The 17,019-nt window shown below is 40.6% G+C and overlaps 2 protein-coding genes across 10 annotated transcripts in view; one reads left to right on the top strand and one right to left on the bottom strand.

Annotated features, from left to right (window-relative positions):
- schip1 (schwannomin interacting protein 1) overlaps nt 1–17,019 on the top strand; it is an 878,565-nt gene that overhangs the window by 793,365 nt on the left and 68,181 nt on the right. The window lies entirely within an intron of this gene.
- Nucleotides 1,346–15,427, bottom strand: LOC140722909 (uncharacterized). The gene is made up of 3 exons (XM_073037549.1): nt 14,991–15,427; nt 12,875–14,883; nt 1,346–1,428 (listed from the first exon to the last, which is right to left on the bottom strand). The coding sequence occupies exons 2-3, from the start codon at nt 14,508–14,510 to the stop codon at nt 1,346–1,348; spliced, it is 1,719 nt and encodes a 572-aa protein (XP_072893650.1). The 5' UTR covers nt 14,511–14,883; nt 14,991–15,427.

Here is a 17,019-nt window from a genome sequence, read left to right on the forward strand (position 1 = left end):
ACCCCTGCCTAATAGAGACGTTAGGGTTTGTCTCAGTGTGTGTGTGTCTATGTGGATTTTAAGCATCTGTTCTCTTGATCTCTGACACACCCTTGCCACTGCCCCCTGCCACTCTCACACCTTAGGATAATGGAATTTGTAGACGTTGAGAGAATGACATCTGATGAGAGGGAATGAGGTTTTGGACCAAATGCACAGGGCGATTGTATCTTCTGAATATTGCCACAATTGCTAGGGTACTTTTAAGTCCAGGGGTTGTGAAGGTGCAGGATATGGAATTGTTGTTGAATTGTGACTGAGTGCAAGGCTTTGGATTGTGGTAATTGGTCAAGGCAGTCATATTTCCCATAGTGGAGATGACAGGTAATCTCACAACACTTAAGAGAATTATCTAGCCAAGCTAATGTGTAGAGGGCCAACAACCAACTGCAAGTCAGTGGAATTAGTAACGCTGGGTACTTGATGCTTATATATTGGCAAGTGGATGAAATGCGCCTGTTTCGGTGACGGCGCATCTTCTGAAAATAGAAGAAGTCTGGTCCAGTAGAGCAGCTGGCTAGGGCCAATAGCTTAGACTTGCTCTTGTGTAGCTAAAAGTAATTATGATTCATTCAGAAGCAGTCTGACAGAAGGAATGCAATAGAAAGTTGAGTGTCATCAGCATAAATGTGAAAATCAGTCCAGTGTTTTTGGGTGATACCAGCAAGCAGTACTGTGTAAGTGAAAGAGAGGATTTTTCAGATACAGCAATGGGAAGAGAAGTCATTGTGATGATTACACAGCCATTTATCTGGTGGATTGAACATGCCTTTTTCGTTATAGCTTAATAATAGGTTCATACAATTAACTCTAAGAAATGTGACCTTTACTTTTTTTTCTACTGAATTTATTATACTGTGAGTCTCACATTTTTAAGAATGGTGAAAGTATATTGGGTTTGAAATCCCTGTCCAAATTTAATATATCAAGCTTCAATAACAATTATTTGTATTTGAAGTTATTACAGTGTTAACTATGCTATAAATCAGGAAATAATTGGATATCTATGCATTAACACTCCTTGTCTCAGAAAGAAAAATCACAGTAAGTGCATATTTCTCTCACACCAGGAAGTCTGTCTCTTTTCAGCCTTTCTAATAATCAAATTTACATGGAACTGTCAATCCTGCACTCAGTGGCCAATTTATTAGATACACCTGTACATCTTGTTAATACAAATATCTAATCAGCCAATCATGTGGCAGCAACTCAGTGTACAAAAGCCTGCAGACCTGGTCAAGAGATTCAGTTGTTGTTCAGACTAAACAGAAAAATGGGGAAGAAATATGATCCGTGATTTTGATCATCAAGTGATTCTTGGTGCCAGACAGCGTGGTTTGAGTATTTCCAAAACTGCTGATCTTTTGGGGTTTTCACACGCAATTGTCCCTAGAGTTTAGAGAGAATGGGGTGAGAAACAAAAAAAGAATCCAGTAAGCAGTAGTTCTGTGGGTGAAAATGCTCATTAGTGGAAGAGATCAGTGGAGAATGACCAGACTGTTTCAAGCTGACAGGAAGGCGACAGTAACTCAAATAACCGCGTGTATCAACAGTGGTGTGTAGAAGAGCATCTCTGAATGCACACCATGCCGACTCGAATTGGATGGGCTACAGCAGCAGAAGATCACAAACATACACTCTGTGGTCGCTGTGTTAGATACAGGAGTTGCCTAATAGAGTGGCCACTGAATGTATTTGTATTAAGTCATCACTTGGCCACTTCAGTCTGCTGTAGTCTATTTGAATCCTCTCTTGATGGCCATATAACCATCAGTGTGTAATGCACAAAATGACAGCCTGAATGTATCAAGAATCATAATTTTGAAGGTCGTCAATGAAAATGCTACCACTTCACATTTGATGACACTTCCCTCTCCAGCACTCGTTGTTTGAGCATGTACAGACTTATTTTTCTTGTCATTATTCCCTAAACAATACAGTATAACAACTATTTACATAGCATTTACTTTGTATTAGGTATTATAAGTAAGTTGGCACAGGTACATCTGGTATTATTTACTGTCAGTTAGTCAAACGTTTGTCTTAGTATATAGTATATATTTTACCTTTCTATGCATATAAAACATTTAAGAAACATATGTATTTCAATAATTAAACCACTGCATTGCTTAGTAATAATTGTAACTTTCATCGGGGCAGGGCCTTTCACATGCTCCATTATTCTCACTTTATCCTTTAAAATTGCTACGATTGTTGACTGACTGTAGTCTTAACGCTTTTCCACTGACCGATGGTGTTTCACCTCTTTCCGATAGCTTTATTATTTCCACTTTATTTTCAATCGTGATCATTTTCCGGGACAGAATCACTGCGGGCGGCGGTGCCTGAGCTCCGCCAAATCGTAAAGTCCACCGCGCTGAGACAGGTTAAATAAGGGACTTGAGCATCAGCATTTCTTGGTATCCATGGGGGGGTCCCAGAACCAATCCCCAGCGGATAAGGGGGGGCCGACTGTATTTTCTTTTTAACAATCTAATGTTAACAGTTTGGATCTGATAGATGAAAATGTATTGTATAATGTCTGTTTAGATTTTGTAGTTTCTAGGGGAGACATTTTTAAAAAAACTGAAGGCCTTCTTATAACAAAGTACAGTAAGCATTTTTCTCAGTTAAGATTGCAGTTGGCTCCAGCAGAGTTTGAGAAGGGACAATAGAGATAGAAGGCAGTGATTTGGTAAGTAATTTAGGGAGATGTTTATGTTACTGAGAAGTTAGTTGGAGACTTTTGAGCTCTTAACAGAAAATAAATGTAGGTGCATTTGAAAGCAATATTGATGATTTGAGCAAATTCAAGTTCAGGAATATTGAGATGGGCAGTCCAGAGCATAAATGCCATGACATGAGCTTTTAGAAGTAACACAATACATTGCAAACATGACAGACCTAAATTATATAAATTTGGGCGGCAAAACTAAACAAAAATAAACAATACAACGTCAGTGCAAGTTGAGGGATCTACAACCTGAGGTAGAACCTTTTATGTGCAATCATTTAACAAAAATAGAACACTCACTGTGTGTACCAAGGGAAAATAGTCTGGGCAAAAATTCAGAGCTTCACAAATATAATTAAATTCTTCGGAATTCCGTTTCAGGAGAATGCTGTGTAAAATAATGTGGAATTATTTGTTTCAAAAGGTGATACGTGTGGCCTATAACCTCACATCTTTACTTCATATTGTGCTTTGCCAGGATCTTTATTTTGTATTGTGCTTTTCCAGGAAATCGAATGCACCCCCTTGAGGAGCAGCATTACTGTTAGGAGCATTCGGCTTTGATATGTTTTTATTGGGGCGGGGTGTGCTGTTTAGAATTAGTTTAAGACTGCAATTTATCCTTGGAGTGCTTCATTTCATTTTTCAGTCTTTTTATTGATTTTCCAGTAAAGAATATACAAATCAGAGGAGAAGTTTAGCAAACAGATAATACAAAAGACATATAAACAGTAGTAAAAAAGAAATGTATATTGTCAAAATCAGATAGGTAAAATGTTACTCTGTTATATATACAATATAATCGAAAAAACTACAACTCCTCATAACAATCGTAAAAAAAGAATTGGAAATTTTAATTAATAAAGGGGAAAAACCCCCCACTAACTAAACTAAAACAAAAAAAAAAGAAAGATCGGGCAGTCCATTTGAGGATAAAATTAGAAAAAAGAGAAAGAGAAAAAGAAACTTCCTTCCAGTCATCTCCGAACCTTCATAGTAAGGATTTTCCCTAAAGAGAATAAAGAAAAATAAATAAATAAAAAATAAATTAAATCGTGCGAAAATACTGAATAAAGGGTCTCCAGACTTGTTCAAAATTAAAAGATGTATCAAATGTCCGGCTTCTAATTTTCTCCAAGCTTAGACATGACAAAATGGAGGAGAGCCAATAAAAACAGTAGGTGGATTAGAGTCTTTCCAGTATAGCAAGATAGCTCTCCTGGCCAGTAAATTTGAAAGAGCTATCACATGTTGGGCAGAAGCAGACACTTTGCTTGCTTCCTCTGGAATAATCCCAAAAATTGCTGTAAGTGAATTGGGTTGAACATCCACATCTATAACTTTAGATAATATTCCAAACACATCCCTCCAAAAGTTATTTAAGCTTACACATGACCAAAACATATGAGTCAGAGTAGCCACTTCTGCGTTACATCTGTCACAAGTAGGGCTTATATTAGGAAAAATATGCGCCAATTTATCTTTGGACATATGGGCCCTGTGTACTATCATAAACTGAATTAAGGTATGGCGTGCACAGATAGATGAATTATTGACTAGATAATAAATTTTACTCCATTGATTATCTGAAAGTGAATGTTGAAGTTCTATTTCCCAGGTGCATAGAACCCTATCATTAGGTGACATGCGAGCATTCATTAACTGTTTATAAATGAAAGCTATTAATCATTTTTGAAATGGTTTAAGCTGAAAAATAGCATAAGCCAAATCTAAAGAGCAGGCCAAGAGGTAATTCGGTAAAAAATCACGTAAAAAATTCCTAACCTGTAAATATCTGAAAAAGTGTGTATTAGAGATGTCATATTTATCCATTAACTGTGAAAAGGACATTGAACAGTCCTGTAAAAACAAATCTAAAGAAGTTTTTATTCCCTTAATTTTCCATGTTAAAAAAGCCTTATCCAGAGTTGATGTTTTAAAAAAGAAATTAGAATAAATATTGCTAGAAAGTAGAAAATCATTTAATTCAAAAAATTTACGAAACTGAAACCAGATTTTTAAAGTATGTTTGACAATAGGGTTGAGAGCTTGTCTACCTATTCTGGAGAGCGAAAACGGAAGGGGAGCTCCTAATAAAGAAGCTAAAGAAAACCCCGTTACTGAGTTTTCCTCCAACTGTAACCATGAAGGGCGATCTTGGTCATCTATATCATAAATCCAAAAAGTAATATAACGAATATTAATTGCCCAATAATAAAATCTAAAGTTTGGTAAGACCAGTCCTTCATTTTTTTTTTGGTTTTTGCAATAAAAGTTTATTCACTCTAGAGCTTTTATTATTACAAACATAAGACAAAATCAGAGAATCTATTTTATCAAAAAATGTTTTTGGAACAAAAGAGGGAACTGCTTGAAATATATATAAAAATTTGGGTAGAATAACCATTTTTATAGCATTTATTCGACCTATAAATGACATCGACATAGGTGACCATTTGGAAAGCGCCTGTTGCGTATATTCAACTAAGGGGGAGAAATTATACCTATATAGGTCTTTAAAATTTTTAGTAATTTTGATACCAAGGTAAGTGAAATGGTTTTGGCAATATTAAAAGGTATTTGATCATAATAATCAGAATAATTATTAATAGGGAATAATTCACTTTTATGTAAATTAAGTTTATATCCAGAGAAAATACCAAATTCCGTAAATATAGATAACATAAAAGGAATAGATTTCCTAGGGTTTGAAATGTAAAATAATAAATCATTCATGTATAATGAAATCTTATGTCATTTATCCCCTCGCTTAATACCCTGCACAGAATTAGAATCCCTAAGAGCAATAGCAAGTGGTTCTAAAGCCAAATTAAATAATAAAGGACTAAGTGGACAACCCTGACGGGTTCCTCTATATAATCTAAAATAAGGAGACTTCTGATTATTAGTTGTAACCGCAGCTACCGGGGCCTGATAAATCAATTTAATCCAGGAAATAAATCCCGGACCAAAATTAAACCTCTTCAAAACCTGAAATAGATAGGCCACTCCACCCTGTTAAAGGTTTTCTCTGTATGCAAAGATACAGTACATTCAGATTCTTTGGCTGAGGGGGAATAAATGATATTTAATAATCTTCAAATATTAAAATATGAGTGCCTATTTGCTAGAATCTTAGAGAGAATTTAAAAATCTACATTCAATAAAGAAATAGGTCTATATAGGATACACATTCCAGTGGGTCTTTTCCTTTGGAATCAATGAAATTAATGCCACATAAAAAGATTTAGGAAGGTTCCCAGAGGATGTAGAATCGGTAAATTTTGAAGATGTGGTATAAGCATTTCATGAAAAGTCTTGTAAAATTCTACCGTATAACCATCAGGTCCCGGAGCTTTACCTAATTGCATAGAGGATATAGCCTTGGCTATCTCCTCTTGTTTAATAGGTGCATCTAACATGTCAACATCTTGAATCGAAATTTGAGTTATGTTTAACCTTTGCAAAAATCTATTCATAATAATAGTGCTATCAGAGAATTCAGATTTATAAAGATTAGAATAGAAGTCCATAAATATCTTATTAATTTCATAAGATTCTAAAGTTTCTGTTCTATCTAGTCTACGAATTTTTAAAATCTGTCTTCTGACCATCCCAGCCTTTAACTGACCTGCTAAAAGTTTAGCAGATTTTTCCCCAAGTATATAAAATAAACATTTAGATTTAAGAATTTGCTGTTCAGTGGGAAAGATCAGAAGTAAATCATACTGTGATTGAAGTTCAACCCTTTCTTTATATAGGTCTTCAGTAGGTTTAACTGAATACGCTTTATCTATCTGTTTAATTTTATTAATAAGCACTGACAATTCTGCTTTAGTTTTCTTTCTCAAAGCTGCTAAATATGAGATTATCTGTCCCCTAAGAAAAGATTTCAATGTGTCCCATATAACCAGATTTGACATTCCTGCAGTTGTATTAAATTCATAAAATATAGAAATTTGCTCCTTAATAAAACTACCAAAAGCTAGATCCTGTAACAATACAGGATTCAGTTTCCACTGTGACATTTTCAAAAATCTATCCGAACCTTAAGGGTTAACTTTAAAGGCGCATGATCTGAAAGCGCAATGACGTCATACACATTCAACAACGGAGTTTAACAGATGTGTATCTTAAAAAAAAGTAATCAATTTGAGAATACTTATGATGAACGTGTGAGAAAAAAGAGAAATCTTTATCATTGGGGTGTTTGTATCTCCAGTTATCGACCAGGCCATATTCTAGCAAAAAAGAATTAATACAAGCCGCCGTTTTATTAGGAAGCAACAGATTGGTTGATGACCTGTTAATCGCTGGATTTAAACAACAATTAAAGTCACCACTCATGATCAACTTATATTCATTCAGATTCGGTTTCTTTAAAAAATCAGAATTTTCTACGTTAGGTGCGTATACACACACCAGAGCTACCCTTTGTTTGCATAATAAACCAGTAACAATTAAATATTTTCCAATTGAATCAGTAGTAGTATTAAGGTGTACAAAAGGGATTTTGGGGCTAAGAAATATAGAAACGCCTCTAATCTTACAATCAGACAGCGAGTGATACAGAGGTCTTTTCCAAAATCGGAAAATCTGTCGTCATCCTTTTTCTGTATATGATTTTCTTGTGCTAAAATAATATCTGTGTTAAGTGTTTTTAATTTCTTAAAAATCTTTTTACGCTTAATGGGGTGATTGACACCGTTCCAATTCCAAAATATTGTATTAATTTTATTAACATCCATGTTTAGAATTGAATTTGATATTATATAAAGGAATGTTATGCAAGTACAGATTAAACCAAAAGGCGCGAGTACAACCAGAAGGAGTGACGCATTTGTGAGGAAAAAAATCCATCAAAAGAACTGCCCAATCAGGAAAAAAACCTACTCTAATAGTCCCCTGCCCCCCCGGCCTCCCAAAAGATAAGAATTCAGCGATCAATAGGCTGGCCCCATGCTAAACTAATAACCCGTGACCCTATTCTCCATCTTGCAGCTCCGGAAATTAAAATAAAACAAAGATCCCATGGAAAATAGCCATAATAAAAGGCACAAGCAGAATTCAACTACTATAATGTTAAGTCTAACGGTAATAAAAGCATCAACAATGGACATCTTAGAATCAGCTGAAGCATCTTAAACACATATTCAAAAAAAAGAGAATAAATCCGAGCAAATAATATTACAAACAATATTCTTTCTCTCGAAAAAGAAAAGTAAATGAGTGTGTGTGTGTGTGTGTATGTGATATATATAAATGTGTGTATATATATATATATAAAAATGTATGTATGTGATATATATATGTGTATATATATATGTGTGTGTGTGTGTGTGTATATATATATAAAACAGACCTAAAACTATATTAGTATTGAAACAAATAAAATAAATAAAAAGATTAATACACGGCAGGTCCTAAGCAGACTATTAGAGTACAATACTATAGAGGTTCCCTACAAAACAGTTTTTTTTATATGTGTACACACACACACTCACACTCTATTAATAGGTAACAAAAACTTTTAATCAGCCACGTCCCATACCAAAGACTGAAAAAGTATAGGATAAGCTTAACTCAGAAGATCCATAAACAACTCGTACAACAGATACTTCAGAATTACCTACTGAATAATCGGGTTAACTGTAATATTTTATTCAGTAGGCTTAATTTTAAGATTTTTAATGTACTCCCATCCCTCCTGGGGAGAGTAGATTCTCAGTGACTGAGATTTTTCAGGAAAAATTATCAGCTTTGCTGGAAAGCGAAGGGAGGGGTATAAATCTAATTTATACGTTTCACTCAACTTCTCGGTATTTCCTTCCTTCAGCAAAGATTTCAGGGGATCAGAATTTGTGCTGAATTAAAGATTAACTTCTGCTTCTTTCTGGCTTCTCGAAGAAGAGCTTCTTTAGTTGTATAATAATGCAAAGAAAGTACAATTGGTCGAGGATGTAATTCGGATGAACGCCAAGAAAATGGAATTCTGTGGGCTCTGTCAATTAAGGGGCTAGTTTCCAGTGTTACGAAAACCCCGTAACCAGGTAACTTACCAGCAAAGATAGATGGATCAGCTGAGTCGGATGCTACTATTTTCAAACGTTTTATTCAATAAGGGCACAAACGTATGGTTAATACAAAACATTCAAATCGTCAAAACTCAATCTAAAACACCGGTGTAACCATAATCAATCAGAAATAAGCTCTTTCGTTGTCTAGGGTATATAATACTGAGTCCAATTGGAAATATAAAGAGTCACTCTGAAGTCTGCAGGCTTTTCCCTTTTTTTGGTTTCACGTGTTGGAGAGAGAGAGAGATAAACGGAAAAACTTGCCCGAAACATCCGTGGAATCGGGAGCGATCTTCCCCGTTGTTAGTTAAAAGCGATCTTCCGTTGGTTCCAGCCACAAACCCCGCATTCGGAATTTAACGCACGTGGCTTATTTCAAAATGGCTTCCCGTTCCCACGGGAAGCGGTATCGTGCTTCTTGGTGTCTCCTTGGTGCGTCTGAGGGTCGTCCTCTTTCAGACCCTTCTTTATACTGCCTCACGGGATCTCAGGTGTCAATCAGGTTGCAGGTGGTGCAATCTCTCTCTCAACCAGCCCACTTTGCCCGAGGGCTTTACAATGTCCCTGCGAGTTGGCACGTCTGCAGTTCCCAGGTGTCTCCTGAGAACAATGCCACAGTCACCAGCTTTTGTCCCAGTGGAATGTCTTTCCATTTCCTGTGTCCATTCAGCCTGTCTCTCTCTCTCTCTCTTTTGGGTCGTTGACCCCCCCTTTTACTAGGGCTCTTGCAATTCTCACAAAGGAGGGGGCTGGTATCATAACACCTCCCCTCTTAAAAAGGTTTTTACCAGCGGTTAAAACCCAGAGTGGTACAGTCTTACAGAAATTTTGAATCTAATACAATACAGAAGCTTTTCTTTTCACTACAGAGTAATACAGTTATACATTCAAGTCAGCATCTAAACAGTTAACAAGTACAGTGCCCCTTTTCTTTAATACCTTACCCTACCGTGCCCTACATCGCATACTCAATTCAACACCTGGATAAGCAATCCGCTAGCACATTATCACTCCCCTTTATGTGCTGGATCTTAATATCAAATTCTTGTAGCATCAGACTCCAGCTTAATAACCTTCTGTTTTTGTTTTTCATATTGTTCAAGAATACCAGCGGGTTGTGATCGGTATAGACCACTAGGGGTCTTTGCGCCGGACAAATGTACACTTCGAAATGTTGTATCGCTAACACAAGCGCTAACAATTCCTTTTCCACGGTAGAGTAATTCCTCTGGTGTCTATTGAACTTCCGAGAGAAATATGCTACCGGGTGCTCCACTCCATCCCCCGCTTGCTGCAATAGGACTGCTCCTGCCGCCTCATCGCTGGCGTCCGTGGCCAAGGAGAAGGGGGTTAACAGATCGGGCGCTTTTAACACCGGGTCATGGCACAGTACGGCTTTTAACTTTTCAAAGGCATTCTGACAAGAATGACCCCACTCAAATTTTTCCTCCTTCTGCAGTAATTTTGTAAGGGGGAGCGCAATGTCCGCAAAATTTTTACAGAATTTCCGATAGTATCCCACCATGCCCAGAAACCTCCTCAGGGCCCTTTTATTGGAGGGTACCGGGACCTCGGAAATAGCCCGGACCTTCGCCTGCACAGGGGCCAACTGCCCGTCTCCCACCACATACCCCAGATAGGTGATCGTGGCATGACCAAACTCACTCTTAGCGAGGTTTACAGTAAGGTGGGCTGCCGACATTCGGGTAAACAAACTTTCTACAGCCCCCAGATGCTCCTCCCAGGTGTCATTCCAAACTACCACATCGTCAAGATAAGCCTTGGTGTGGGTTAACCCCTTTATCACAGCGTCTATCATCCGCTGAAATGTCCCTGGGGCATTTTTCATCCCAAACGGCATAACGTTGTACTCGTACAACCCAGACGGGGTGACAAAGGCTGAAATCTCTCGAGCCCGGTCCGTTAAAGGAACGCACCAGTACCCCTTTAGCAAGTCAATTTTTGTGATGTACCTTGCCTTCCCCAGTTGATCAATGCAATCATCCACCCGGGGAAGAGGGTAAGCATCGGTCTGGGTAACCGCGTTGACCTTCCGATAATCGGTACAGAATCGTATGGTCCCGTCCGGCTTTGGGACAACCACGCAAGGAGAAGCCCACGCGGATGAGGATTCGCGGATTATCCCAGCAGCTAGCATATGTTCAATCTCCTTCTCTACCAGCTGGCTTTTCTCAGGATTCATCCGATAAGGGGCTTGTTTAATAGGTTGGGTTGAGGTAGCTATCACATCATGTTGTGTCCCATTACACCTTCGGGGAACATCTGGGCATAAGTCTGCATGCCGGTTAACGAGCTGTATTACCTGCTCCCGCTGTTCAGGCTTTAAGTGGCCAACTTTACCCGCAAGATTCGCCAATACGACAGAGTTCTCTAATCTGGTAGGGACTATACCTATCTTGTCGAACCGTTCTGGTTCCTCCTTACCGTCCCCCCCAACTTCATCGGCTTTCATAGCCGCGCCAACAACCGGGGGGGTGGGTTCGTGATACCCTTTTATCATGTTCACGTGAACTAACTGGGTCGGCTTTCGTCGGTCGGGGGTTTCGATCACGTAATTCAGCGAGTCTATTTTCTTACGCACTGTATATGGTCCTTGAAACCTCGCCCCCAGAGGGTGAGTAGCTACCGGGAATAGGACCAGGACCCGGTCGCCCACGTGAAACTCTCGTTCTCTCGCTCTCTGGTTATACCACTGACCCATCTTTTCCTGAGAGGCTTTAAGGTTTTCGTTTGCCCAGGCGCATACTTGACGCAGTCTTTCCCGGAATTTCAGCACATAGTCGACCACACTGACTTGGGCGGTCGGGTTAGACCATTTTTCTTTCAGTAGGGTTAGGGGTCCCCTGGGCCTGTGACCGAAAACCAGTTCAAACGGACTGAACCCCAGGGAGCACTGGACTGTATCCCTTACGGCAAATAACAAAAGGGGTAAAGCCTCATCCCAGTCTCGAACGTTCTCCTGGCAATAAGCTTTAAGCATGGTCTTTAGGGTAGCGTGGAACCTTTCCAACGCTCCCTGTGACTCCGGGTGGTACGCAGAGGCCATAATCTGCCTCACCCCGAGCTGGGTCATCATCTGCCGAAATACATTCGACGTGAATGTACTTCCCTGGTCTGATTGTATCTCCTTGGGTAGCCCCACGGTGGTAAAGAATTTGATAAGGGCCTTCACCACCGCAGAGGTCCTAATACTACCCAGAGGCACGGCCTCGGGAAATCGTGTAGCGGCACACATCAGGGTCATGATATACTGCCGCCCACTCGCAGTTTTAGGTAAGGGTCCCACAAAATCCACAATGACTCGGGAGAAAGGCTCCTCACATGCGGGAATAGGTCGGAGGGGGGCCTTAGGGATAACTTGATTCGGCTTACCCACCACCTGGCAGGTATGACATCTTTTACAATACTCAGTAACATCTTTCCTCAGATTGGGCCAATAGAATTCCCTCTGAACCCGCTCTACGGTCTTCTTTATTCCCAAATGCCCGCCTAAAGGTCCCTTATGGGCTAAGTCAAGAATGTCGTTCCGATATACTTTCGGGACTACTATCTGACGTAGCACCGCCCAGTCCTCATCGGCCTGCACCGCAGGGGGTCTCCACTTCCTCATCAACACCCCCTCCTGGAGATAATAACCCTCTGGCTCTGCCTCCAGTTCAGTCTCGGAGAGAACCGACTCTCTCAAGGATACCAGCTCCTCGTCACCATTCTGTTCCCGTACAAACTCTCTTCTGGCTAAGGACCGGTCTACCTCCTCTCTATTTCCCACTCGTTCCTCCCTACTCTCCGTTTTCCCTTCCTCGGACTCTCGTTGGTACAGAGTCGGTATAAAAGTTTCGGCCAAATCAAAACTGGCCAGATTCCACCCGCTCTCTGTCTCAGCGGCCCTTTTCGACATGCTGCGAGTGACCGCACATGCGGGATAGAATTTTTTTTTCTGAGGGAGGGTCTTCAACTCTCACGGGCTGGGTGGTCAGCTTCACGGCGGCACCCATCTTCCCACCCGCTAGGTCGTTACCCAGAAGGACGTCCACTCCTTCTCCTGGCAATTCCGGCAGGACCCCCAGATCTACTGGTCCCGACACCAACTCACAATCTAGAAAGACCCTATGCAAAGGCACGACCTCGGTTCGGTTCCCGATACCTCTAAGGGCTACCTCCCCCGTGCGAGGGCCGAATTTTAACACATTACGGCTAATTAACGATAGTTCCGCCCCCGTGTCTCTCCAAATTCGTACGGGAATTGGGGGGTCCCCTTCCTTCAAAGCCACGGTTCCTTCGGACCTAAATGTCTCCCGCCCCTCCTGTATTCCATCTGTCTGGGGCCTGCTTGTCGATTTTCGGATCGACGCAACACAGCCTATGGAAATAGCTGCTTTCCCTCGTTCCGACTCCTTCCTCGGAGCAGTGCATTTTGATGCAATATGTCCCACCTTTCCACAATTAAAACAGTTGAAACCAGGAGATCTCCAGGTTTCTTGTCTGTTATCCTCACTTTTTGTGCTAGCTCCCGGTGGAGTTTCTCCCTTAGCCGGCGGACTGTCCCTACCGTTCCGACGGTCTCTCGGGTAACTTTTTGGCGAGGAAAACTTTGTCTTGTGGGTTAGGGCATATTCATCTGCGAGCCTAGCCATCTCTGAGATGGACTGATTCGTCCTCTCATTTAAATACATTCGGATCTCTTCCGGAACGCAACTTTTAAATTCCTCAATCAAAACTAGCTCCCTGAGACGCCCATAGTCCTCGGCCACCTTTTCAGCTGTGCACCAACGATTCAAGAGCACACCCTTCTCATGGGCTAGCTCGGTATACGTTTGATTCCACCCTCTTTTTAAATTTCGGAACCTTTGTCTATACGCCTCAGGTACTAACTCGTAACCTCGGAGAATGGCCTCCTTTACTTGATCATAATTCCCGTCCCTTTCTGTGGGCAGCGCGGCATATACCCGCTGTGCTTTTCCCCGTAACACACTTTGTAACAACGCCACCCATTGCTCTCTGGGCCACTGCTGATTCTCTGCCACCTTTTCAAAGAGCAAGAAATAACTATCAACATCCGTCTCCTCGAACGGGGGGACCAACCTCAACGCCCGACTAATATCAAACCCCTCTTTCTCTCCCCCTTGAGTTCTTCGCTCTTGTTTTCGCCTGTCCAGCTCCAATTCATAGTTCCTCTGTTTCTCTCTCTCTTCTGCTTCTAGCTGCTTTAGTTTGAACACCTGCTCTCTTTCCCTCTCGGCTTCTCTTGCCCTCTCGGCTTCTCTTGCCCTCTCGGCTTCTCTTGCCCTCTCGGCTTCTCTTGCCCTCTCGGCTCTCTCGGCTTCTCTCTCTGCAGCCTTCTGAGCTGCGTCTATTTCTAGCTGCTTTATTTTAAACTCATGTTCCAGCCTTGCTTTCTCCAACTCTGCCTGATTTGTCCCACTCACTAATCTCCTTTCGGGAATATTTTCCAAATCCTCAGCTGTAAACACCTTCTTCCCAACGTAGTGCTGTTGTATGACCCTTAGCACTTCCTGCTTTTTCATTGCTGGCTTCACCGCTGTGAGGTCTAAGGCCTGCGCCAAACTTACTAAGTCTGATTTTGTAGCCTTCCCTAGCGCCTCTACCGTCGGGTTTCTCATGAATTCACCCACATCCATCTTTGCTGGTTTCCCGTCTGACTACCTGCGTAACCAGATTTAAGTTTGGACTTACAGCCCGATTCACTGACCTCCCCCCTTTTTGGTGTCAAATCCCGGACGAGCCCCCACTTGTTACGAAAACCCCGTAACCAGGTAACTTACCAGCAAAGATAGATGGATCAGCTGAGTCGGATGCTACTATTTTCAAACGTTTTATTCAATAAGGGCACAAACGTATGGTTAATACAAAACATTCAAATCGTCAAAACTCAATCTAAAACACCGGTGTAACCATAATCAATCAGAAATAAGCTCTTTCGTTGTCTAGGGTATATAATACTGAGTCCAATTGGAAATATAAAGAGTCACTCTGAAGTCTGCAGGCTTTTCCCTTTTTTTGGTTTCACGTGTTGGAGAGAGAGAGAGATAAACGGAAAAACTTGCCCGAAACATCCGTGGAATCGGGAGCGATCTTCCCCGTTGTTAGTTAAAAGCGACCTTCCGTTGGTTCCAGCCACAAACCCCGCATTCGGAATTTAACGCACGTGGCTTATTTCAAAATGGCTTCCCGTTCCCACGGGAAGCGGTATCGTGCTTCTTGGTGTCTCCTTGGTGCGTCTGAGGGTCGTCCTCTTTCAGACCCTTCTTTATACTGCCTCACGGGATCTCAGGTGTCAATCAGGTTGCAGGTGGTGCAATCTCTCTCTCAACCAGCCCACTTTGCCCGAGGGCTTTACAATGTCCCTGCGAGTTGGCACGTCTGCAGTTCCCAGGTGTCTCCTGAGAACAATGCCACAGTCACCAGCTTTTGTCCCAGTGGAATGTCTTTCCATTTCCTGTGTCCATTCAGCCTGTCTCTCTCTCTCTCTCTTTTGGGTCGTTGACCCCCCCTTTTACTAGGGCTCTTGCAATTCTCACAAAGGAGGGGGCTGGTATCATAACACCAGGGTCTCACTAAAATGTGAGTACAACATATCTGAGAAGAATTTTAACAGATCGCCAGCTTCAGTATTTTCAGGCAGTCTATCTAACCAACTAATTTTCTCTTCGTTTTAGATAGTTCCGAGGTAATTTCATTGATTTTCTTTTCCATCGAAGATATCTTCATTCCTTGATCTTTAATAGTTTGCTTGAATAGATCATGCTGATCCTCATTTCAGGTTGTAGTCTGCTGAAGTGTTTGAAGCTGAGAGTCCAAATTTTTCAGAGAGTCTTGAACCATAGAAATAGCTTTCTCAAGCTTCCAGTTTGAACTGGTCAGCTTATCAGTTTTAATATTAAACGACCTGAATTCCGATTTCATGTCTTGTATTGAAGAAAATATTCCTGCTAATGTAACAAGTTCCTCTGTTTTCTTGGTTTGTTCCATTTGCTCCGTTTCAGAAAAAGTCTTGCAGCTTATCAGTTCAATACCAGAACAACTTTTTTCGGCCATTACTATTAAGTCATAAATCCTTCAGTAGAAGTAATAAATCATCAAACCTAAAAGGGACCTGTCAGTGGGATATAAAATATATTAAGAGAGAGAGCTGCTAAGAATGAGAATTACTCCATATGCTGCAAAATGGCGAATCCTCGAGTGCTAGCATATTATAAAGTGTACGTTCAGAACTACTGGGCTCAGAATCATAAACTAGTTATAAATTTAAATTCTATTGCAATTGTTTTTGGAAGGAACAGTTAAAGACAAGTCAGATACACTGAGTTTTAAGAGGCATTTGGGAAAGTGCTTTGTGACATATGTAACAAAGACTAAGTTGCAACTTAGTCTTAGGATTTGCAATTTAGGATTACTGTGGAACTGAACAATAGCACATTTTACAACAATGTAGCATGCTGGTTAGAATAATTAAAATCAAGACCTTTTTTTGAAAAAGCGTAGATCATCTGCATGAGTATAAGAAGCGTAGTTTTGAGGCACGAGGAGGTTAAAAACTTAGCAATGTAGGAAATGGGAAGCAGACACTTGGAGGAAGCTGAAAGCCAAGTTGTCATTACAGTTTATTGTGGATTACTGAACTTGCTGAGAAAAATAGATGGTGTAGCGAGAGAGTGTCATCTGAATGACTTGAGAAAATTATAAGAGCAAAGGGGCTGCTTTTATGCAAAAAATTGAAGGTGGCAAGGCAAATTGATGCTGGTACCTGGAAGCTTTTGAGATTATTTGGCATTGAATGTAAAAAGGAGGCAATCATGCTAAAATATTAATCACTGGTTAGAGCTCAGCTTGAACACTGTATGCACAGTAATTCTTGGCACTGTACTTAACTATAGTTTTCGAAGCCTTGGAGAAGATGGAAAGGATACCAAAATTATACCAGAGAAGACAGACTTGGATTACAAGTACAGAAATTTTTTCCTCTTTGTGTAGAGAAGGATGAACTGAATCACATACATGTTGCCAAAGGCAGTAGGAGATAAAATAATTGGCAAAAACATTTGATGTGAAACATAATTTTCTTTAGCAGTTTAAGATCTGGAATCGCACATCCATAAGAAGTGATTCCACAAGAACTCATAAAAAGCA

This window comes from Hemitrygon akajei, chromosome 3 (assembly GCF_048418815.1).
Source record: "Hemitrygon akajei chromosome 3, sHemAka1.3, whole genome shotgun sequence".
NCBI lineage: Eukaryota > Metazoa > Chordata > Chondrichthyes > Myliobatiformes > Dasyatidae > Hemitrygon > Hemitrygon akajei.